The sequence below is a fragment of the Fistularia commersonii genome, chromosome 19 (assembly GCF_037954325.1).
Source record: "Fistularia commersonii isolate RoL2024-O1a breed Wild chromosome 19, RoL_Fcom_v1.0, whole genome shotgun sequence".
Taxonomy (NCBI): domain Eukaryota; kingdom Metazoa; phylum Chordata; class Actinopteri; order Syngnathiformes; family Fistulariidae; genus Fistularia; species Fistularia commersonii.
Genome location: NC_141302.1, coordinates 9,334,152 through 9,360,219, shown reverse-complemented (window position 1 = coordinate 9,360,219; position 26,068 = coordinate 9,334,152). Strand labels below are relative to the sequence as shown.

The 26,068-nt window shown below is 40.0% G+C and overlaps 1 protein-coding gene across 1 annotated transcript in view; it reads left to right on the top strand.

The window, feature by feature from the left end:
• The window catches only part of dhx15 (DEAH (Asp-Glu-Ala-His) box helicase 15), a 30,359-nt gene extending 4,291 nt beyond the window's left edge, over positions 1 to 26,068 (top strand). Inside the window, exons 3-14 of the mRNA XM_086166291.1 lie at positions 2,659 to 2,852; positions 3,319 to 3,478; positions 4,694 to 4,912; positions 9,556 to 9,723; positions 15,599 to 15,685; positions 16,066 to 16,215; positions 16,626 to 16,734; positions 21,224 to 21,415; positions 22,886 to 23,008; positions 23,103 to 23,293; positions 24,332 to 24,501; positions 25,106 to 26,068. Coding sequence (XP_086022417.1) covers positions 2,659 to 2,852; positions 3,319 to 3,478; positions 4,694 to 4,912; positions 9,556 to 9,723; positions 15,599 to 15,685; positions 16,066 to 16,215; positions 16,626 to 16,734; positions 21,224 to 21,415; positions 22,886 to 23,008; positions 23,103 to 23,293; positions 24,332 to 24,501; positions 25,106 to 25,223 — 1,881 coding nt within the window. The 3' untranslated portion in view covers positions 25,224 to 26,068. The remainder of the gene's footprint in view (positions 1 to 2,658; positions 2,853 to 3,318; positions 3,479 to 4,693; positions 4,913 to 9,555; positions 9,724 to 15,598; positions 15,686 to 16,065; positions 16,216 to 16,625; positions 16,735 to 21,223; positions 21,416 to 22,885; positions 23,009 to 23,102; positions 23,294 to 24,331; positions 24,502 to 25,105) is intronic.

The window sequence follows — 26,068 nt, the reverse complement described above, 5'->3', positions numbered from 1 at the left end:
ATTCAATATTAAGGTGAAAATGTTATATGCTCTTGATTACTGCAGATGATTAAGAGTTCAAGAAAGGTTATTTTGGACAACCCTTACCAAGTGCATCTGTCAGAAATTACAGATTGGTGTCCAATTGGACTTAGATAGGGTGACTGTGAAGCATTGTTATCCTTATCAATGACATCAGTGACCCCTTATGTCCTAAGGATGAGAGCAATGTCTTTCGAAAATACATCATTCTCATCAGGAGGGAAACATTTCATCTTGAGATTGAGGTGAACTCTTAGAACAGCCTTCCATTGATTTCCAGGGGTCCAACTGTCTAAATTACTATGCGGTGAAGGGTTACTTAATTGTCATAAAACAGTATTCCAGCAAAACCATATGCAAGGTTTTTCCAAAACCTTGCATATGGTTATCAAACCAACACAATGTAAAATGTACTTTCATGTTTTTAACATGGGATTTATCCACCATAAAATCTCTCAGTATTCTATTATTGTTAGTGGGTTATGGTCAGCCAGCCAGTCATACATGTTTTGATTGTTGAGCTGACACTGAATGCAATAGGATTGTGTGTGTGAATTACCGACCCAACTGCAATGACATGTTGCCAACTGCCAATAAAAAAGAGTAGGTGGGACACAAGAAGCGGCATCAGCAGAGATGACGACGGGAAATTGTAGAACTACCGAAACAACAATGGCAGACAGCGGAGGAGGGAGAAGGGTTACAAAGCAAAACTGGACTACGCTTATATGATTTGTGCATATGACAGCAACAGCAAGCATTTTTGTTTTTCATCCATATTTGTTTACCCTCCATTGTGTTGCTTTTGTCGATATGCTTGATCTCGCAAGGGTTGATATGCGCAGTTGGTTTGATAAATCATAGTCTGTGATCCCTCATTAGGCACAGCCGTGATATGTTTGGTCCCTGCCTTTGAGTTTGTCAAAAAAAAAATCTGCTGATTGTAGTCGGTCAGTGTGAACCTCAAGTCTTTTCAAAATTATTAATGGCTGCAAAAGTTTTGTTGTGTGTTCCCAACTTAAGGCGAGAGCATTGCTTCCTGCACACTTGTAGTTTTGGACTGATATGTATTGATGTCTTTCTCATACATTAAATGTTGACTTCTTTTTTTTAACCATTTTTGCTAGTCTCATCACTTAGTTTTTTAACTCAAATCCTGTTCCTGTGAATGTTCATTCTGTAATGTACTTGGTGTAAGCCTGTTTTTGCACTCACTAGCTTTCAGCAGCTGGTGCTAAATATTAGTGCTGAAATTGCCCTGTTGGTGGAATTCCACTGGTCATAAACTTTTAGATAAAGTGGAGGTGTAAGTTTCAGAACTGTCCTATTTTCATTGCACAATGTGCACTGCAGTCCCATTCATTAGACTGAGTGGTTGATCTAAGGAGTTGCAGTTGATCCTTGGATCAACTGCAACTTGTTGGAAAAACATCAATCGAGCTTTTCTTCTAACTGCAATTTTTCTTCCTTATTAGATGAATTGTGCTGTGTCTGACCTGTATGAAAGCACATGTATTTCTGTTTTCTCCGTTCATTTGCTGAGTTCGATCTTTTATTTGGTAACCACCACATGCTTTAAAAACGTTTGTCTGCCCAGTGAGTTCACTCTGTGTGTTTATTCAGTTTATTTTAAGTTAATGAAAAGAGACAAAATGCCTGTTTTCAAGACCTCTAAGAGAAATTGCCCAAAATAAATCCCAGGATGAGCCATGGCCCTCTCCTGAGGGAAATTTAAATTGTTTCCTAACTGCTTGTTAATATAATGGGAATAATCTTGTTTGTGTTTTGTGCCATGTTGATGTGAAAAAAATCATGTCATCAACATTTGTGTGGCGCATTTGTGTGAAACCTGAGAGTCAGAAAATGTTCATCAAGGGGGGATTGAATATTTGTGAAGGCGTATGCCTTTACTGATTTCCGTGCACTGTTGCCTGTGGTAGTTGCTCTTTAAGTGAGGAAGCTGCATTTACAATGTTAAATTATTAATGTTTTGTGTTTAATGGATTTTACTGAATTTTTCAAAAATCAGAAGACATTGGAATACAGTACAAAGTATTCCAGCATTAGAACTGCACCATTTTGGAATAAAGAAGATAACATTCTGAATACTTTTCAATTTTCAGGGAAAGAGTACTCTAAAAACATTTATTTCAAGTATTTGACACGTCAAACACACAAAACAGTCCAGGCTGTTTGACTACCATCAACTCATCCAAATGCAGTTAAAATGTCATTAAGATTTTTAATCATGATTCTCATGTTATTGTTTTCTTGTTTACTTGTCTTATCTGCTGATGTAAATGCTGAACAAGATGGTGAACAAATTAATATGTTCCCAACAAACACCTCCAATTAATCTTAACCAGAATCATGTCAGACATTGAAAATAATTAAAAGGTTAATAGGTTATATATTCTATATTTCCACTAATTGTGTGATATTTTATGTCACTAATAGGTAATGCAATGGAAGTTTGCTCTTTTTCAAAGAATATTCACCATATACTTATCAGTGGTATTTCCAAATCATCTTGATTATCAAAGTAATACATGGGTACATGAGGAGGAGATGAAATATTAAAAAAAACTGGTTAAGAGTAATCAAGAATTTTAACACTACCTGATCTGTCTGTGTCAGATCCCTCAGTGGTGTGTAGAAATGGTGCGGTCAATACCTGGACCAAAAAGAGCAGTGGCGTGCACCCAGCCCAGGAGAGTGGCTGCCATGAGTGTAGCCCAGAGGGTGGCTGATGAGATGGATGTCATGCTTGGCCAAGAGGTGGGCTACTCCATCAGATTTGAGGACTGCAGCTCTGCCAAGACAGTGCTCAAGTAAGATGCTCTTTGAGAAAATCGAAGTGAACATGATGATAATGACACTAACACATTAAACTGTGCTATGTATTAACACAGTGATTACTTTGTCCTTCCCCTTTTTTCAAATATAATAAACCTACTTATTTTGCAGCAGATAATTTGTCATTTATAGTTATATTATTCCTTTCATTGGAAAGGATAGTTCAGATTGTATTAGAGATATGTGATAGGTAAAATGATAATTATATTTATATCAGTATAGTCATATTTTCTTTGCTAATTCAATTTCCAACCGTATGTTTTAATGCTATTAATAATGAAAATGCCAAAATAAAAACACAAGTAAATCTGTGAGAAGATGTATTGAAATGGTTAAGAAAAGAATCTGAAAATAGATGATCCATATTAGATAGATTCAATGAATGATGCGCCATAGTTTTCAATATTTATGAAATGTTCTCCATCCTTTGAATTTGACCAGGTACATGACAGATGGGATGCTGCTGCGGGAGGCCATGAATGATCCCTTACTTGAGCGCTATGGTGTCATCATCCTGGATGAGGCCCACGAACGCACACTGGCCACAGACATCCTCATGGGAGTCCTCAAAGAAGTGGTACGCCAGAGACCTGACCTCAAGGTAAATATAGCCTTTTTCATTATCAAATTCGTTTAGCTGAAGTGTTAGCTCCCAAATCGTTATGTGACTTTCAGCTTCTTGATTCAGTTTGTTTTTGATTATTGTTTTCTCCATCAGAATGTTGATTTGTTTGTGACAAATATGTCCCAGTTATCCTTTACAAAATGTTGTTAAAGACCTGTATTGCTTCCCCCTGTGGATAAATTCAGCGACAGCTAATGTTTATGTCCCTCTGCTGTCACTACTCCCTTTTGTCACATTTTTCCTGACATTGTACCCCGCCCTGCGGTCTGACAGCTGTGTATCTGTTGAGGAATGAGAGATGCTGCTGTTAGGCTCAGATTTGCACATCTATCCTTTGCTGCTGTAGCAGTGAACATTAGCAAGGTCCATTTTAAGTCTATTGACCAGGGGCAACACACCGACGAGTTGTAGATTGAAGCACAGAGGCTGGCAGAACTTTCATTGGCACAGACTGTCGAACATAATTCTCATAAAGCAGATGGATAATGAGTAGTTGTTTGTCAGGGTGGAATCAAAGGTTAGATTGTTTTTTGTGGACTGTTAAATGAGGTCTAGGTTATTGGGAATGATCACCCATCCACAACCCTTCATCTCCTTCATCCCTATCGTCTACAAAATTTTCAAAGTTTAATTTGCCTTGATTAAGAGCAATTATGATGTCTCACAGAGCGTTAAGCTAAATGCAGAGACACTGGCCCCTGAAAATGTCTGAGATTGAAAATGGGAAACATGTTTCCTATCTGAATCCTAATGCACTCTAATGTCTTTGGAGAGAACATTGTGTACCTAACATAAGGAAGAAGGACTGTCCTAGGTCTGTTTAGGTCAGTGACTTTGAGTGTAATGCCAAGTTCTACACTATAGAAACCATCTTGGATTCGTGCCAGTGTCCTGATCAAAAGTCTTCTCAGTCCTGCATACTGTTTCACACTTTTCTTTTGTTTCATAGTATGTGTTGGATCAATCTCAACTTAATGTTTCCTTATACCCAGTTATCATCAAGCCACACAGAAAATTAACTCTTCTTCACTTGAGTGCACACCCGATAATCACCAAAGTCATCTGCTGTTTATATATATATATATATATATATATATATATATATATATATATATATATATAGTCTTTCACCCCTCTCCGAATACACTGTGACTTTAATTTGTCTCCCATTTCTCATGTTTATCTTTTCAGGTCATTGTCATGAGTGCCACACTTGATGCCGGCAAGTTCCAAGTGTACTTTGACAGCTGTCCACTACTAACCATACCTGGACGCACACATCCTGTTGAGATTTTCTACACACCTGAACCAGAGCGGGACTACCTAGAGGCTGCCATTCGCACAGTGATTCAGATCCACATGTGTGAAGGGGATCAAGGGGATATTCTGCTCTTTCTCACCGGACAAGAGGTAAAACTGAACTGGTCTGAAATTACATTTGAGTGGCAGTAAGCCTGCCAAACAGAACCTGGTATGGATGCTCACTGTTCAAGGTGCTTTTTTGCTGCTTCATGTTGTTAATTGTAATGTAAAAATCAGTCCAGCATCAGCTATTATTTGTATTGACATTTTTTCACCAATTATATTACATTGTTAGACAATTTGATGAAATACTAGAAGAGACAAGCTGACTGCAATTTCCTCACCCAGTTTTAATTTTTCAAAAATGTAACGTCCTGCTTACCCTGCCATTGAAACTACCTGGACCACCTCCAACAGGAAGGTGTCTGGGATGTTTCCTAATCAGATTAGATGAAAAACATTCCACTAAACATGAAGTACAGTCTTCCTTGAAAGTAGTGGAAGCTCCAGCTGCTGCCTGGCTCTGTTTCTTTTCATGATTTGTAAGTTTGATATTCTGACCTAGATGTGAGACATGATACATGTGTGTAACCTGAACCACCATTCCATCTGTGCTTGCAAAATAGACAAATTCTTACCGTATTTTCCGCACTATAAGGCGCGCCGTCAATGAATGGCCTATTTTACAGCTTTTTTCATATGTCAGGCGCACCGCATTATAAGGCGCATAGAATAGAAGCTACAGCAGTGGCTGGGGTTGCGTTATGCATTAACTAGATGAAGCTGCACTCAAGGGAATGTCAACAAAACAGTCAGATAAGTCAGTCAGTCAAACTTTATTAATAGAATACGAACCAACGTTCTGACAAGTCCGTTTACTCCCAAAACAAATTAGTGTATTCGCAATACGGTACCATACGTACCGGTAGCTCTTACCGGTATTTGCATCGGCTTCATTGAAAACAATGTATTTCCAACTCCATTCGTCACAGTTCAAAGCTGTTCATAAAACGAAAGCACCAAAAAGGACCGCCTCTAAATTCATTGATGTTCATGACACTAGCTAGTGCTGTAGCTTTCATTCAAATCTTGACTGTAGAGACGCTTCTACTTGCTGCTCTCTGACTGATCGCCTTGAGTTTAAACTCTGCGTCGTAACTGTGTCTCTTGAAAGGAGACATTTTGGGGTCTTTACAACACACAAATGGAAATGAAAATGCATGCTTGGCGCAGTCATATATCCCAGCATGCACCGCGCGCTACTTCTACGGGGGGAAATTGAGTCGGCGGCTGCTTCCCGTAGTTGTGAGACCTGTTGTGGCTCAATATTGATCTATATAGAAGGCGCACTGGATTATAAGGCACATTGTCAGTTTTTGATTAGATTATAGGCTTTTAGGTGCGCCTTATAGTGCGGAAAATTCGGTGATCAAATTCCTTGCGATTGAATGATTGGTGCCTGGTCACAATCACTCAACCACAAAACCTTTCTGGTCACCAGCAGATCAGCAGAAGTTTTGTTAATATGTGCAGGTCTGACTAAAGGTCTCACTCACTGCCTCTCTATGCTGTCTTAATACAAGAAATGTAAATATGGCTAAAAGATTACAGACATCAAAACATCAGATAAAGGGGCAGGAATGTAGTGACCCACCATACTATTCGCTAAGGCAAAGTATTGCAGTACTTTTTTCACTTGGTGTAGATGGGCAGTGGAACAGGAAATTAACATAATTATCAACTGAAATTAGCAAATGTTTGGCATTTTTCAAAATTAGCAGGACTACTACTTATGTTGGTGATTGTGTAATTGGTTAATGTAGGTAATCATGGCCATAGGGGTATGTTTAAGTACCGTTGCAGTGCATTCTGTTCTTGGAAATTATTCCTGAAACAACACATGCCTGTGCCTATTTGGAAACCACCATGGTTTTCTCTGTGAGGGGAAAAACGAGGAGTGACCCAGATTTTGCCCTTCCACGTATCTCTGAAATTAAGTCATTTATAATTTTTTTTTCCTTCCTGCGCATCTTGTTCATTGATGTGTAATGGGGGGCAGGATCCATGCCCAAAATGATGAATATGGTCACAGCTCGGTGGACACACACATCCACACATACATCCCTTCACACAAACCACGCACAGAAAAGCACTAAGAAACGTTTCAATATCCTGGTCATGTCAGAGCCAGCAGCGTCATCTCTGGACTGATTATACTCTTAGTGTTGTAAAGAAATTATTTTTGAGACCAGGTGTAATTTCTTATAATCTATGTAAATGCTGAGATAATATCCAACACATGATTTTAAATTCAGTAGCGGCATAAGTAATCATTTTCCTTACGGTGCTGTTTTTCATTTTTTTCCCACCCCTCTCCCATGTTTTGTTTTGCTGGACTTTGCAACCACACATTGTGCTCAGTTGTCTAGTTGCAGTAATAATTTGTCACTCAACCCCAGCTTGACTCTTGCAGAACACCTACGTCAGTTTTCATTTGCCAAAGCCAGATCAATATGTGGCTTGTAGTGAAGGGGAGGAAGTCGTGGAGGGTATGGTGTTTGAAGTTGTCTCCTTGAAGGGCTGGCAATTGATTTTAGATACATTGGTATCCCAGATGCTCAGACAGCCAGAAACACTTAGCTTTTCCGTTGAATATGCAAAAAGTCCAGAATATTTGCAGGCCATGTGTGCAAACATTTTTCACAGTTAAATGTAATTTGTTGGTTTATATGCAGCCGCTCTCCGCTGTGTCAAGCAAAGGCATTACTGGGAGCACTCCCTGTGCGAGTTCATTATCACCCCCTCCTAATTGGGTTAAAGAAGTTAATGTGTGGTAGGTCTGGCAGAGATGGTTGTTCAAAGGGTGCTGTAGCACGCCCCCCGAGCACTTCTTAACCTCCTCAGTCTCCCAGCAACTTTGATGTAGACTAATGATTGGGAGGCAGAGCCACAGTAAAGCTATAGCCCCTTTTTATCCGACGATTTAATTTATAGCAGAGGAAAGCAAAATACACTGGACTCTCTACCTCCCTCCTCAAACTCCCAAGAGTTTTTCTTCTGATATTTTGCTTCCACAAACAAATAGAACTGAAGCACCTACTCAACACAAAAAAGTTGAAACCTATCACAGCTGTTGAGCAAAGATAAGTTCTAATATTTAAGCTTCCCCTTCAGCAGCAAACATCAAAACATGGGGATTGGCGGTGAGGTTGTTTGCTAGTCAAGAGGAGTGCCTAAATGTGTCGGTTATTAGCTTGGCTGTAGATTTTAGCTTCTGGGGTTGCAGGGAGAGCTGATGGACAGGTTCCCAACACTGGCCAACTGCCCCTATGTGTATACAGGCACAAACACACACATACACTGTCTTCATATTCCCAAGGGACAGACAGCCAGCTTGCTTCCAGCGCTTTGGCAAAGAGGTCCATTTTTTTTCCTCTGTGGCAGCTGCTGCATCCAGAGGCTTGATAGGCTATTAATACCCAAGCTAATTTTACCAATCCATTCAGATTTACCGTTTTCTACTTGTCAGTGTGTTGATTAAGAGGCACATGGCACATCAGCGGGGTTTGGCTTAATGGGATGAACAAGGGGACAAACAGGGCTAATAACACATTTGCTGTCCAGAAGGAAAACAGGAAACATTGCTGCAGCACTTTTTCATGTCAAGACAAGTGTTCCTGGCTGACAAACTAAGTCAATTCAATTCAAGCTGTAACTTACTTGAGCACTACAAGCTTTTACAGAAGAAACCAAAAAATGTCAGAGGCATTTGGCAACACTTGTTTGTTAAATGACTAAATTATGAAAGTAAACATAAAGACCTTTGATTATCCATCTGCATCCTCCAATGAAAGAATTGCTGGAATCAGAAAATATCAGTGCCTTGTGACGCCCCACTTTGAAGTGGCTGCATTGCTCCCTTGGGCCTGCAGGTGGTGCAACAGCATAGGCTGTAAGGTGACACCTGAAGTAACTGCTGCTTCATGAAGACAAAATGATTGTTGTAAGGAAAACAAAGAAAATGGTTTTCAGCGGCAGGAGTTGTTCAGAAAAGAAATGCAGTTGTGTTCTGTCAGAGACCACACCAGAAATACTGCAAAACAAAGTATGATCAATCATAGTGGGGTTTGTGTGACTACGTTGAGTGAAATGAATCAAGTTTCTTTTTGTGAATTAGTTATGTATGGAACATACATTATGTTTTTTTCTTTTGTAGAATAGCTTTTTGCTCAACATCATGCTTTCTTATTCCTGCCACTACCCGGGTCTTCTGTCGGTCTGCCAGCCCACCGGCTCTAGAACGTTCAGCTTCACTAAACTGATCTGCCATGATTTGCCGCTGGTTATGCATCAGTGCTGCAGTCTCATCTCACATTCCTCCCTACAATGCTGCACTGTGGAATAATGAACCATGTTTGAGTCTGCCTGACTCTGTGTCCGTGTGTGAGAGGGTGCCTTCTTAGGGTGTGCGTCCATGTATTCCATGATTGCTGCATTTGACAACAGAGCCACAGGGAGCTCAGCAAAGCATACTGCAGTCCAGGTTTAATTTCCTCCGTCAGATGGAGTGATAGTTAGAACAAATGTACTGTAGCAGGAAACTATGCTTTTCTTGGCAGCCTCTCCAACCTCTTCCCATCATCCAGACACACTGCCATTGTTCATCATAGTGTTTTTCAGAATGATGTTTGATTTTGCTGCTTGCATACACAAGTGACACCTGGATTAACTATAATGCCTCCATCTTTCAGGAAATTGATGAAGCCTGCAAGCGAATCAAGAGGGAGGTCGATGACCTGGGATCTGATGTCGGCGATATAAAAATCATCCCATTGTACTCGACACTGCCCCCACAACAGCAGCAACGGATCTTTGAGCCGCCCCCACCAAATAAACCAAACGGTGGAATTGGGAGGAAGGTATAATCGCTTTGCTGTTGTAAATTCAGGGGGGGAGTGGTATGGGGAGTTTGAAAGTGAAAGTAAGTAAAAAAAAAAAAGAAAAAGACGAGTAGGGTTGACACAGAAAGGCAGGATGGGGAATGAGTTGGGCAAAGGTGGATAGCAGTAAGGTAGAGAAACTTCTCCTGTCCTCAGCTTTAGCAGGGGGGGGTGACTCACAGCCCATATGCCTGCTTTTGTCAGCATGTGATTCTCCACTCTAAATTATAACTGGGATATTACTCACGCCCTCTGAGCCTGAGGAAAGTACTGCATTCTCAGTCAATTTTATCTCCCAACAACGACACACAGCCCCTGCTGTTTTGAGAGGTGGGCCCCCGAGATGTCCATGGTCTGAAACCATGAAAACGTCCAGGATATTTGAACTGACCAGAAAAAGTGCCTTTCTATTTGTACATGATACTATCTTCTTCAATCTCCTTCTGGCATTGAGGGAGTTTGATCCCTTTATTGAAACATACATTCTCTTTTGTATGACAGTTTTCATTCAGATAGCCTCATCACCAGACGAGCAGCACCACCTGCGCTGCCACACTGTTGGCCAGGGATCTGACAGAATATCAACATACCATCACTGCCAGTGAATGAGCAAATATTCACCCCTGGAACTAGATAGGGGGTGTTTTTGATGAATGAGTCATTGTTACAACCTCTCTAATTGAGGTAGATCAGGCTGACATATTAGCTGTGATCTGATGTCAGATTTTAGCACATTTTGATATTTTGACCAAAGGAATCCATGTAGTATGATTAATTTGACAGTACAGTTGTGTTAAGTTGCAATAACTTTTGTTCAACTTTGTAAATGTAGGCTTTCACCATGCACATGTTTCCCCAAAACGTTTAGCTGAAAGATTTGACAGTGAATTTCTCCTTTATTGTCTGCTTCCCATTTCAGTGGCGTGTTTTCGTGCACCACAGAGGCTTAAAAGGCTCAAAATTCTTAGTGGTTTTATTACCCACTTTAGGATAAGATCTTTTTTTCCCCAAATGTTCAAATAACGTTCCCAGTGTTTGCCTGTGCTGTTCAAAGGGGTGTTGACATGTAAAGGGGCTACAGTTGCCCAGGGACCTGCTTGTGAACAGTATTTGGTGATTTCTTCCCGAGTCCCATGATCTACTTGAGAAAGAAAATGGGAAAATATAGTCATGATATTGTTACCAAGAACCTGAGCACAAAGAATGCCCCCTTTTTTACCCCAAAAATCAGCTTCTCCATTCGACCAAGGTAGTTAACCAAGTTGCAGATAGAGAAGAAAATAGGTTTCTCTTTCTTGATGGACTGAACAGCTTGTTGAGTGAAAAATGCAGACATTTGGTTCAAGCCAGCAAAAGAGCAAGTTGTGAAAAAGAATCAAGGCTTGCAATGTCTGCTGCTGCGCATGCTAACGACTGAATTAGGCGCCCCTCAATTAACATAAAACACTTGCTTGTCATTTATTTGTCATATGTCCAGGGAAGCCACTGATCTTCTGTTTTTGGAACAGTTTAATCATTTAGAGTCCAGGCAGTGATTGACTAATTACAGGCAAAGACTATGATCTCACTTTGTTTCCAGCATCTTAAAAATTGTCTATACAAATGTGGGTTGATAAGTCCATGGTTTGTTTTTATCTTTGTCACGTTTAGAACATTCCCTCAAATGTCAGGCATGATTCTACCACATTTCTTTTTAAATGAGCTTTGAATGCCGATGCATCAACACTAGTAAGGCTCTTCTACTTCTGTTTTTTATACTAGTTGGGGGAAGGCTTTATAGTTTAACAAGGCTCAGTTCTCCAGAAGGGAATGTGAAAGACTACATGTGCTAGCTACAGCACTTGCTCCTCTGCAGGTAATAACCCATAAATAACATACAAAGATGATGCTCTAATGATATTACTGATGAAGGAGCCAGGATTATCCACTGCAGCAACAGACTGGAAGGAGCCATCCTGCATTTGGTGTAATGGCCCAAGCCTAGCTAATCCTTCAGAATCAATGCAGTCAATGAGGCCATCCATATCATCATGAAATGTGAGAGGTTGTCATGTGTGGCATCTGCCGAAGTACTGACTGTGTCCCAACACAGACAATGGAAGTAACTACTAATCAAATAATTTATTTTTATTGGACTTTGAAACATCCCATTCCTTTTGCCGTATTCTAGGATGTGAGTTTCTGGTATCAGGCTAAAAGAGGTTTTTTTGGGGGCTATTTTTTTAAACTTAGACTGCCATAGTCCAAAAGTTGGTGACATCAAGCAATGATTCCTCTGTAGCTTTGGGCCTCCGATAGTGTGTAACACTTGGACTTTCCACAAGAAAATTTGAAAGGAACCATTTGTCCCAATTTCTCACTGTTTTTTGTTATTGATTCAAGATAGTATCGACATCCCTTTTAAAGGTACAGTGGTTAGCACTTTAGCCTCACAGCATGAAGGGCCCTGGTTCGATTCCGACAAAGGGACCTTGTGTGGAGTTTGCATGCTCTCCCCGTGTCCGCGTGGGTTTCCTCCGCATTCTCTGTTTTCGTCCCAAAGTCCAAAAACATGCAGCATTTTAAGTGGTAAAAATTGGGAAAATCAGTGAGTGAATGGTTGTCTATATATGTGGCCCTGTGATTGCCAGTCCAAGTGTACCCTTCCTCTTGGCTGATGACAGCTAGAATAGGCTCCAGCATCCCCCGCGACCCTGAGTGCAGAATGAGCGGCAGACGATAGATGAATTACTGTTAGTAGTGGCAGCATGTGATGAGAAGTTTTGTTTGTCCTCCGTTGCTGTAAAATCAAGGGAAATGCTAAATCGAGTTCTTTTATCACATGACCTACAATCAGCCATAATGGACAATTAATATAGAACTAACCAGCCCCCAGGTGCAAAGGCTGTTTTACAGATTTGGTCCCATGTCTGACACTGGAGCACTTCTCTTGTAGATTCACAGTGTTTACCATGTAAATATAATAAGATCGAAATTAATTCTTATAGTTTGAAACTCATTAAAAATTAAAGACAACAGTAAATGAAATCCAAAGACACCCTAAAGATGTAAACAATGAGACTGGAGATATTCTTCTGATGTGGTTGGGGGCTTAGATTCTAAAAACTTATGAGAATGGTCAGACACCGTCACTTCCTCTATGAATCAGCACCTTTGGTATGTCTCCGCGATAAGTCTGTAAAATATTGATAGTTTGTATGTTTAAGTGGCTTTATTCAGCATGAGCCCAGAAATAAACTCAGTATAAAGTTCAATTTCTGAACATTTTATTATCATGATGCAAGAATTAGATGTCCATTGTCAAGGTTTTGCTATAACTTTCAACATTTGTAATTGCACTCTACACATTTTGAAACTCACTACAACTCCTGTTGTCCCCCTCTACGGCTGGACAAAATGCCACAAAGAGTGACTAGACTAGTCTAGTTGCAACTTCTGGTACTTTGGCAGTGTCTTCACTCTACAGCTATTGCCACAAATGTTGACATAATGAGTCTTAGGGGTGCATAATTGATCAGAACTGAAATTTCACGCTGCGAAGTTCTAAGTTGTATCAAAAAAGCTGGAGCTGCAAGTTTAGAATGAAGGCAAAATTTGTTGCTATGTACTGCCTTTTCCACATGCAGTATGTATGGCAAATAATGTATTGAAGTCTTGCAAATATGCTGTGACTTATGAATTACATATTACAGAGACTTGTGGAAACATTCTAATGAAAATAAAATGGCACATTAGAACCATGCTTTCATACTGAAGAGAACAAAAACTTGTTCAATGCATTTGTTAGTGAACCCTCATTTTAACCTGTCACTTATTGTAACAAACACCCATTTTCATTGCCAGTTTATGTGCGAGTGAAACTTGTCAAATTGTTATTCCCAAAGCTAGATTGAAATCCTTATATTTTGTTGTCTTACTTACAAGCAACTAATACAACGGGTGGTCAAGGAAGGCTAAAGAAAACAAAGGTGATTCACTTTCAATCATATTACTCACTTTGTTTCAGTGTCAGTTCAGTGTTTTAAGTTTTTCAGGCTGTTTTCCTGGTCCTGTGTCAGTAGTTTAGATTCAAGATTAGGAAAGATGTTATAAATCTTAAGCTTGGGAGCATACAAACAAAGCAGTCACTATGACAGTGGCTATGTTTAGTGTTAACTTTCAGTGTGTATGTATAGCTCAAAGGTGTAATTGTACTTTATACTATGGCCATGAAAAGAAGATAAAATGTATCTATCTGGCTAGGTATCTAATTTTAATTTAAAGGTAAGCAGCTCACATGTCATTGGGCATAATATGCTCATATAGTGTTCCATGAAATACAGGATGTATATAACAACCCACTCATTTATCGGATACTTTTCTTGATCAGTGTCATATCGACTTAACACAACCTATCCATACTAATCCCGAAATGTTAATGAGGATACGAGAAAATCTCTCTTTGGCCTTTTTAACCAAACAGTCAGGCGTTGTCAGGCTGAAGAGAAATCCTTGTTTAAAATGTGGGATTTAAAAGTCCCTGAAGCTCACAGCTGGAAGACAGTGTGACAAAAGAAGTGTGTCAAATGTGCAAAATTGGTTCCATGGACATATATCAGCCAAGATGCCAGAGACCCACTTGGTTTTGTGCTTGGTATTCTTTCATGAGAAATAGAGGCATTTTTCCTGATGCCTGCTTGCATATTAAGCTATGACAGTGGAGTAGCAGTTGCCAGGAAAACAAGATATTACCAAGCCATCACAGGCTGAAGTGCTTTTGACAAAAGTAAAGAGGTTGTCTGTTTAGCCCTTTCCTACTGTTATATAAGGAGAGCTCACCCCTGGTGGCAGTCAAGATCTGCATGATAGCCGCAGCAAATTTGTCTCCTTCTCTTCCTCTAGTTTGTGTATATGTTGACAGTGTGCAACTCATTGGGTAATATGACTCCTTTTTTGTTGTTTTTTTTTCCTTCAATTCAGCAGTCATTTTATGGAGGATGATTGCAATAGAAACAGATCTGAGACTGCCGTGATGCAGGTTCACAAATTGTCCTGTTTTCATATCACAACTTACTTTTATTTTTAATCTCAGATACCAAACCCTCCTCCTAATATCAGGGGTTGACAACAGTCAGTGTGAGGCTCAAAGGACATATTTGCAGTCTTCACTTAATCCAAAAACTTTATTTTGAATTACCATTTCCATTTAGATTTTAAATGAGCATGAAGACCTGAGGCAACTTACTAATTTGTCCCAGCTCTGCATATCATGCTACTGATTCTGATACTTTGACCTGCTTAAAGATTTCACTGTTCTTATAAATGTCCCTAAACAATCACTTTTCTTATATGAAAATAATGTAATGCTGTTTGTCCAGTGTTCAAGTCAATGAGTTTCAAAATGTGCCAGGCTAAAATTGATGCGCTTACAGGACCACCAGTCTCTGCTATTTGAAGTAAACCTTGGAAGGAGCCAGTGTTGCGTAGCACACAGCAAGAGCCAATCACAGACAATGAGCCATGCACAGTTGGCATGTCAGCAGACGGCTGTGCTCCAAATTTCCAAAGACACGGTGCTGGGTTCACATGAGAAATCTACAGCAGGCTTCATTTGGGAAAAAAAAATGCTTGGATGAAGACACTAAGTGTTTCTGAGCTCCCAGTGTGCAAAAAAGCAGGACACTTTGCAGGAACTGTTGCATCAACTCATTGAATATGAATTGCTTAAATTTGTCTCTGTACATAAGCGGTTTTGTATCTGATTAAATTGTGTTACTGTAGACTTTTTGCATTTACTTACAGAGAGATTAGCAGCAAAGTCATGTGTCTTGACAGTGCCCGCAATATCTTAACCCAGCTGACCTCATTTCCACAGGTTGTCGTGTCAACAAACATTGCTGAGACGTCCCTGACCATTGACGGTGTGGTGTTTGTAATTGATCCAGGATTTGCCAAGCAAAAGGTTTGCCCTCTCCTTCTCTTCCCCCATCCCATCTTCGCCCACTACTCTTTATCTGCTCCGATCATCTGCCTCTGTTGCCTGAGAATCACCAGATAAACACAGCAGCGCACACCTGACAGCGGCAAAGATGGAAAAGCCGGTTATTTATTCCTCTGACATTTCACTCGCCTGGAGCCAAGGAGTACACATGGTGCAGAAAGAGATAATATGTGCTCCATGGTGAATTGTGTGTGTGTGTGTGTGTGTGTGCGCGCGTCATTTTTACGCCCCTTTTTTATTTTGCAAGTACTTTTTGCTAACTATTTTGTAGCCCAACATGAACATGAAAAGAAGCAGCATCTTAGCTCTTGATTTGTGGTTCTTTTTTTTTTTTTCCTTAGGTGTATAACCCACGTATCAGAGTGGAATCCCTTTTGGTGACAGCTATCAGCAAAGCCTCAGCCCAGCAAAGGGCAGGTCGTGCTGGACGGACACGCCCCGGGAAGTGTTTCCGCCTTTACACTGAGAAAGCTTACAAGGCAGAGATGCAGGTGAGTAGTGGTCAAAGATGATGAGAAAGTCAGCGGCAGACAGATCAGGGATTCTCATATTTCACTTGGTCAGCGTCACCAAGCTCTATGGTTTCCTTTAGAGATGGTTTATTCAAATAATTCAAAGAGGTCAGTACAAAATATCACCGCCTCTGCTCATAACCTGAGCTAACAATAAAGCCAAATATGACAAATGATCCTGCAGAGGCCCAGCTCACCACTCTTAACAGACTAATTATTTTATATCGCACGCAGTGGCAAAGGGAATTTTTAAAACATATTCAATAGCCCTTCAAGTACCATAGAATGAGGCTTTCTGTGCAAGTTGACCTGTTAGTGCATGAGGAAATAAGTGCCCATACCAATTAATTTAGAATTATTTTTTGATGCTTCTCCCATAACTGTTTCAGGATAACACATATCCCGAGATTCTGAGGTCTAACCTGGGCTCAGTGGTGCTGCAGTTGAAGAAACTGGGTATTGATGACCTGGTGCACTTTGACTTTATGGACCCGCCAGGTTAGTGTGAAAATGTTTCTTTTTTTGCTTTCAGGGGATGCATTCCTGCATGATCTTGAGTGTTGAAGTTGGCCCGCTATATAATGAATCAGTATGTGGCAAAAAGGGACATAGATAATGGATTTCTTGAAGATAAGTTGCATACTCTTGAACGTTATGGTTCAACACAATATAATAATGACAGCAGATTGTCATTATTATACTATGGTCTGAAAAACACACATGCACAAACAGAACTTGTAAACATGCATCAATGGAGAAGTGACAGTGAGAAAGGGAATGGGATAGTGCCTTGCTCAATGGCCCCTTGGCAGCGCTTAGGAGGTAAACCAATACCAGTTCAAGGGGGCCCAAGCTGTCTTGAACCGGCAACGTGCTTGTCCCTAAGCCACATCCCAATGGACTGAGCCACTGTTGTGCCAAATAATCGAAAGATATTAAGAATGAGATTGTGAGCAGTGTCATGTAAATCAATGTAAACCCTATTACAAAGGCCTATTACAAAGGAGTCTACAAACTTTTTTGTCGAACTGCTGCTTTTTGATGCACAATTTTAAATCTGGGTTGTGTCATATGGGAGCCTCTAAAAAAACGAGACGGATAAAATGATCTTGGCAGATTGCTAGTACTGCATACTGAATGTTTGGAGATTTGCGCCATGGTTCTGTGCCAGTCATGGGATACCGCAGCAATGTTTTGCAGTTTTTATGAACAGTCTACATTTAGATATGAAAGTGTGAAAAGACATTGATGTGAGGAGTTAATCAGCCTGTTTGTATTTTGGCATCTTCTTTTTCTTGGACTGAATCCTGCTTAACTTATGTTAAAAGTGAGACCTTTTCCAATTGAGCATACAAAGTGACTACAATCTCCAGGAGAAACTGTGTTACTACATCTTCCTTAGGAGACCACCCCTCCTTTTCTGATCCTTAACCTCCCCCCGCTCCCTACCATTTTCACCATAATATAGTTTTCATCTCACCTCTGAGATTAAACCCATCTCTCCCCGTCCACTGTGGCAAACGCCATTTTGAGAATGAAATTGGTTACATCAATAGCAGCGCTATCACCTTGGCTATTGCCTTCCTTTTATATTCCTCCAGTGAAACGTGACTGACCTCCACCCCCCACCCCCACATTTCTCACAAAATGCAAGGGTAAGCGTCAACACATTGGACTGGCCTTGTCTGTTGAGTCTAACTGAGAACAGCAGGGTGAAGGGAAAGGGGAGGATTAGCGCTTATTTATTTGATCCACTTGTGGAGGATGGATTTTCCTAACTAGCCCCTGAGCTTGCTGGGAACTGGAAGCATTCAGTGCAAAGAATGAGTTTATGCGAGTTTAGCTTTATAGTCGCTAGTTAGAGCTGATCAGTTAGGAAAACAGCTACAAAGGCCGATCACACAGTCACGTGAGTGAGTGGACCATACAGTCATTTGTCTCTGGAGTCAAGTAAAAGAGGACAGCGTGGCATATTTCAGAATTCAGAGCTATCAGTAACATAATCTTGAGTTGGTTTTGGTGATGTGTCATAATGGAAAATGTGTTTCTTCATGTTAAAATTTGCATTTTAATCTTTTACAAGTAAATATATCTAAACAATCATTTCTCAAAACCCTGATAGACAGCTACTTTTATTTGATTTTTGTATTGACACTATTTTTGATACTACTATATCATTTGATAATACTTTTTTTCCTTCGTGTTAGGTTGATGTCCAGTACAGCATTACCTTACAGTGTTAAACTGCAAATGCCTCTGAAATTGTCTCCAGTATGGCTTCATTACAGTTTTACATTTTATTTTTAATAATTGAAATATATGCCAAATTATTCATTTAGAAGGTTTTTTCCCAAACATCAGTATCAGCTCCAGATATTTAGCATTAACTTGGCTGTGGTACGAAGAGACGATCTAATTGATTTTGAATTATTGTCTTACATTGAGCCCATGATCATCAATAAATGCCAAATACTTTGTCCATTGGAGTGCCCCTGTAATCTTATTTGGACTGTGGATTTTCCTTTATTTTGAGCCGTCCAAATGTGTTTTTTGTTTTTGTTTTTCACTCCCCACGTTATTCCTCACCCAGTAAACACAGCAGAGACACTGAAAGCCAGCCAGCCAAATGGAAAATCTAAAAGAAATCAGTAGCAATTTACACATAGACCTAACTGGGTGGGACTCATTTGCCTTGTGACATTTAAAAAGAAGTACCTTTCGGAGCAACTATGGTTTAATGTACCTTTAGCCTTTTGTTTCATTGATTTGGACCTTGGTTAATATATCGGATTCTTGTGTGTTGAGGTAGTCAATACTCACTTTCTGATGAGCCACGTTGTGTATGGATTGAATTTCCACACTGGTTCATCATGCTAGCAGTACTTGGAAATCAGATTTTCACCTTTGTTCAGCCCCCTACAAGCCATTTGTAAGGTAAGTAATGTGGCTGGCACTCACAGTTTTTAAAAAAAAGTAGATTTGATGCCCTAAATCGATATTTATTACACATTAAAAAAAATGCCTCCCCGCTGTTTGAAATTGAATTTTTTTGGGGGGGAGCACTTGAGAGAAATGAAACAGAACGAGTACCACAGCCAGTGTTTGAGGCTAATTTTCAGTTAACATGCAACTGGTCATTAGGCTTCAGCTCTTGGGAGCCAAAGGTCAATAATTGCATCTGGAGGAAAAATCTTTTAACCAAACGGCGGAAGCCTTTTGTGTTGAAAAGTTAAGTACAAAGTTGTTCTGTAATTACATTAGTTGTTTAGGATTGCCTGAGCAGAGGATGAAAAATGAACTCTGCCATGATTACTTCTCCACTGAGTTGTGGTCTAACATTACCGGTACTCTGGCCATCACATACAAGGAAACTTCATATTTTGATTCACCTCGTTCTCTGGCAGCAGACCTCTCTTTGTGTGAGTGTCTTTGCAGTCTTTTAACTCACATTTGTCAGCTGTTTAAAAAAAGCACTGGAAGTCTTTTGTTTTTTCAAATCCTCTCTTTCAATTCCTGTTTTTTAAAGTGAAGCGCAAATACTTCAATAACTGAAATGATCGTATAAGTTTGGTAACTTTATTGATCCTCATCAGTCAGGATCAATGAAGAAACACCTGACTGATTATTTTGCACTTGATGTCACATCATGTCCTGCATTAGATATTCTGATGGTTTTTTTGTTTTGAATATCTTATAATGGTTTCATGAAAAATGTCATATTCTAGTGCGGCTGAAATTTTCCAATAGAAAATGCCAACATTTTCAGTCTGCTATGAGAGGGCATTGTACTATAGCACATCGGTATTTAGATGATCAGATTGAAAAAGTCTTCCACAATTGCTGATATGTCTGATCTGCTGAATTGAATTAGGTATTGTCGGAGTCTGGTGTCTTTCACCCAGTACTCCTTCACATACTTTTATGAAAAATGAATGGGGACAACCTTGCCAAGCATCACACAAAATCAGGCAAAAAAATATATTCATTGTTACAGGTTATATATTGCTATAGGTTAGCAGTTGAGAAGCTCCGGGACCGGGGTCGATCTTCAGTCCCTGACACAGCGCGTGGGTTATTTCGTAAGATCGACAGTTCTTCACCTTCTTCTGACTCCATATATCCTCTCTGGGCCTCCTCCTTGCTGTTGTCTCCTGATTGGTCCCTTCTTCGTCTTTTACCTGATAGGGGTTAATCTCTGATGGTCTCCTCCTGTCTGTACCACCCCTAACCAGTCAGCATATTCTCCTCGTCCCATGATCCACACCACGTCTTACCGCCATGGTTCCTTCTTGTCTTCCTTGTTTGTTCCTCCTATGACTTTTAACTCGCTTTCCTGTATGTTGTTGCGGTCTGGTCAGCAAATACCTGTTCATGCTTTTCATTCACCTCCTACTTGATCAATACTCTCCATATCAAAGTGGCACGATGTCCTCAACAGTATACATGACATTTCATAGTGATTCAGTGTTTTTGTGAAATTGCAGGAGTGTATTTTGTGAGAATCAGAATCATGATGTCACTCAGATCAAATTCAATGCAATAAGATTCCCTACTGCACTGTTATTCCTTACAAGTGCTCCTTCTGCTGTGTAATTTCTTTTGCAAATCACAATGTCTTGTAATAATGTGTGGTCCAAGGCACAACCTCCAGCCGTATGATGAGAATAATTTAAAAGGAAGGAGTTTTGCCTACTGTACACAGAGAAGGGCACCCATTCTGTCCTTTTATAAAAGATGCACTTTACTTCCTGAAAAATATAAAGATCACAACCTGATCCCCATATTTCATTCTGAAATAGACATTGTATATTTTATTGTAGGAAGTAAAGTTGCGTATACATGTGATACTAAGTTTTAACTCGAGCCTGGCGGCAAGGTATGAAAAAGAGTTGTGTTATAAATGAATTTTGCTATCTTTATCAGCGTTCTTGCCCTGTAGGCTTGAAAATTTTTTAATGGCCCCTCTCTTCCATTGTGTCCTTTCCAGCCCCAGAGACCCTGATGCGGGCCCTGGAGTTGCTAAACTACTTGGCAGCGCTCAATGATGATGGTGACCTGACGGAGCTGGGCTCCATGATGGCAGAGTTCCCCCTGGACCCCCAGCTTGCCAAGATGGTCATCGCCAGTTGTGATTTCAACTGTTCCAACGAAGTCCTCTCCATCACTGCTATGTTGTCAGGTAATGCTCAGGGCTGTGGAACAGAGCTGCTTATTTTTCTATTTCCTGTGTGCCTTCCAGTTAACTTGAACATGATTGACAAGCTTGATGGGAAACAGTTTCTCAAATTTTGTAGTATTGATAGCTGTTCCCTTAGAATTTTAATTGTTCCATTGCTCTTAAATGAGGGTATATTGCAATGCACGTTGATGTATGATATTACAATTATAACATATCTGATATGCGGCACCGCTTGAAACTGCTAAATATGTCAAAACATTGCTGCGTTGAGTCAAATTAGTTGTGATTTTAACAACACAAGAGGGTGCTCTTATGTTTTCGTCATTTTTCATCTGTGCTTGACCTTTTTATCATAGGGTTCGCTGTTCTGATACCTTTTCATTTGAACTGACTAAAATGTGGTTAAATTTTACCCTAAAATTGCCAAGAACTTTTGGAATCAAAGGGAATCAGAATAATAAATACATAAAAAAATTCTTCAATATTTATGACCAAATTCTGGTTGATCAGAATGAAAATATCGTTGTCAATTCCATAGCCTTGACAAACAGAAAAAAAATGATATTTTGTTATACATTTTGCACTGAAATGCCATCAAAAGAAGAATATAAAAGAACTGGTCTGATGCACAAAATAGTTTCAATTTTCCTTGCCATCAAAACAATGTAATTCTAGAGCCCAAAAGTTGAAATGAACCAAAAACATGTGTGTCTCCAGTGAATTTAACTACAAGGCAGGTGGAGGGTCAAACTACTGTTGTCAGCTTTAATGGTGAGGAAGGGGAAAAAAAATAGTGTACTGAACGTATCGGTGTACCTGGAATGGCCCCAGTGTTCCACAGCAGTAATTGCACTTTAGGCTTGCCAAAGCAGAATGCTGTTCATTGAGATGAATCCTGATGCTTCCGAAGCAAGTGTGAGGGTCTTTGAGAGCGGGGGAGAAATTGATTTAACTAGCTGTTTGGATGTGGCCTAGCACTTAGAGCAGGTGTTTCAGGATGGCAGGTTTTTGCTGAGTTCATTAGTGTTAGCAACAAAAGTACACCTGAGAATGGTGCTGCGGCAGCACCCAAGCATGAGACACAATAAGCACACTTTTACTCATTAAAGCCACAATCAAGGATGTTTGAAGTTAAGCAATTCAGGACAAGTTGTCAGAGGGAAGAGGGCAGACCAAGGGGTTCTTGGGGTAAATTACAGCCCTTCTCTATTCTAGTTTGGTTGTTTGGACTGGGTGTCATGTGTTTGCGACATCACATAGTTTGTATCGCATCATTAGTTTTCCTCCTCGGTAGAGAGACGATAACTCCCCCTTCCCTTTGACCCTCCTCTTTTCCTTTTCCAACATAAACACTTCACACTGTGAAGTGCTCTGTGCCTCTTGTGAGCTGAGGCCTCGTTCCTCTCTGTGGGATTTGCTTAACTTATCCCTATGGGCGGCTGTGTTGGGGCCTATACCAACCTTGTTTAGTCCCACAGTGCTTCGTCCGACCAACGGAGGCTAAGAAGGCGGCCGATGAGGCCAAGATGCGCTTTGCCCACATAGACGGGGACCACCTGACGCTGCTGAATGTCTACCATGCCTTCAAACAAAGCAAGTGACTTTCCAATGAGCATGCACTTGATTGAATAGACTTAATGTCGCCTTAATTTGTCCTGAACTCTAATTTTACCTCTTTCTCACACAGACCACGAGTCCACTCAGTGGTGTTATGACAACTTTGTGAACTACCGCTCGCTGATGTCGGCAGACAATGTACGGCAGCAGCTGTCCAGGATCATGGACCGTTTCAACTTGCCTCGGCGAAGCACCGATTTCAGCAGCAGAGACTACTACATCAACATACGCCGGGTTCTGCTCACTGGCTTCTTCATGCAGGTAAGTCAGGTCACAGTTTCACACTGAACACATTATTATAATGTATTTCACAGAACTCTACTGTCTTCTTTCATGGCAAAGTTACCACAGCGTGAATGGTCATGAGCAGATGATTCTACCTGCAGATTGCCCAATTGGCTTGTATGATGGGGAAAAGTTTCCGGACCAATATGCAACAGATCTGATGCTAAAGCCAGTCCCATTTTAACTTCCAACGAAAGCAAATGGCCTGTTGACTCTCTGATGTAAAAATTGATGTTTTTCTGACCTGAATAAGAAGTTTTTGTGGTGTGAAATTGATGTCCTGTGCAGCTGAATTTGGCTCAACTATGAGCACATTTAAATGCTGCTCAGATATCTGCCGCTCTATCAATAGCTTGCTCATTTGTTTTGGTGACAAAAATCCAGTTTTGTTCACGTTGTTAAAGCTCTCGATCTGTTATGCAGGGATTTGCTTGTTGAATTTGTCTATTTGAGATATTTGAGATATTTATTGTTTTAGATATATAAATATCCACTCAAACCTACCAGCTGGTTAGCGTTTAGATTTTAAAAATACAAGAGGGAATTAAGTCCATTTGTTCCTCACTCCCTTGAAAAAAAATGGCATTGTGCAAGAAGCCATTTTCAGGGGCACCTTAAACAAGCAACCTGACAAGTTGAATTATGGTGCCAATATTTAAATATTTGTAAACATTAACCTTTATCTTGGAGACAAATTTGCAGCTCATGTGTAAGCTTTCACAGAGTTGGAGATCATCTCTCTGGAGAGGTCTTTATTGAGACTGATTGCCCTAATCACAACAACGCCCTTCTCCCTTACCACATATTAGAAAGAGGAGAGAAAAAAAATCTTTGCTGCCCTGCTCTAACAGGTCTGCCTTCTGTATCACTTCTTTTTATATGACAAAGTAATGGCAAATGTGTTTGTGTTGGTGAAATATCCAATTGCAAATAGATGCAATTGCAAATAGTGAGAATTTCTCCCGTTTGAACGGATTCTGGAGTGACCCTTCTTCCTTTCCGCACCATGAACAGGTTGCTCACCTGGAGCGCACAGGCCATTACTTGACAGTGAAGGACAATCAAGTAGTCCAGCTGCATCCCTCCACTGTGCTGGACCACAAGCCTGAGTGGGTGCTCTATAATGAGTTTGTGCTCACCACCAAGAATTACATCCGCACATGCACTGATGTCAAACCAGAGTGGTACGTATCATGTCTTGATAGTATGTACTGAGAGATTGCAAAATGTTCCATTTCAGTATTGAAAGCTTAAAAAATCAACAACTGAATAAGTAACTTCTTTTTGGTTTTTCTGAATTACCTTAAAATCTGCACACATATTGACATACCTGTAGTACTGGCAGGTATACTGTTTTTGAAAAGGGAGAATGAATATGAAATGTTCCTTTTTTTTTTGAGCATTACCCAAAGTCAGTAAAAGGTACAGTTTCCTCTGTACATTCTGACCTGCAAGACTGATATTATTGTACAATCAGTGAATATTATGGTTGTTGGCCAAGATCACTCTGTTTTAGTTTCAGTACAGTGTGCAACATTAAATGTGCATTGAATAATGTCACCCATCAGTCTAATCAAGTCTAAAGACATGAAATCAAGTTCTTGCCGGCGCAGGATTGTGTGGTTAATCATCTTTTGGCCGAACACCAGCCATTTGTCGGCCTGCCTCAATACTAGTATCAGAAGTGTCGTGCCCACGCTAAAGCCACAAACCGAATACGTAACTGTTTCCAACAAGTAAATGCTACTGATATGATCTGTGACTAATGTTGTCTTGCTTTCTGTCCAGGCTGCTGAAAATTGCTCCACAGTACTACGAGATGAGTAACTTCCCCCAGTGTGAAGCAAAGAGACAGCTGGAGCGTATCATTGCAAAACTGTCATCCAAGGAGTACGCTCAGTACTAATAAGGTTTGCGTGCTCTGCAACAGACCTCAGAGTATCTGTAAAGTTAATTTCGAATTTAATGAACATTTATTCATTAGTTATTTTGAATTCTATTTTTGTTCCATTGTGTATTTTCATAATAAATAATGCAATGTCTTGCTTTACCTTGTAACAGGAGTTCCCAAATGTCTTCTAGCCAGACTGACTGCACAAAACTTACTTGAGCTGAGGTTGCACTTAGATTCATGGATTCTTTTGTTTGTACGGACAAACCAATTACAGTTTTAAGCAACCTGTAAAGTAAGTGTTTCAGAGTCACCCATGATACCTAATAACAGTCACAATCATGGTATTATTGTTTTGTGCTTGACAGCAGAGAAAGAATAAGCAATTAAATGTGTTTGATGATAATATAATAGAAATCCAGTCAAGGCATACTCAAGTCTGTTTTAAAAAAACAAAAAAAGAACCAAATGCAAATTATTTGTAATCTAATTTGAATTATGGCTTAGGTTAAGGTTTCTTTTATTTTTAACTTTCAAAACAAGGGTGGTTAAAAAAGTCATCATGTAAAAATGCCATTTGAAGTCTGGAAATCATCTTGCCATCAGTATTCATCATTGGGAACCCCTGACAGAAAAGACCCTCTTTTATCTTTGAAAATAGATCAGCAGTTATCATGCATTACACATTAACCATTTTTGTCAAAAGCATGATTTCATGTAGACTCCAAGTTATTGTAGCTTTTGTTCATATGTAATTTATACTGTATTTTGATGCAGGCGTTATTTAATGTTTTCTTGTCACAGAAATATGATTGTGGTCACCTTGCCAGTCAGCTGTTCAACTTAATAAAACTGTTTTA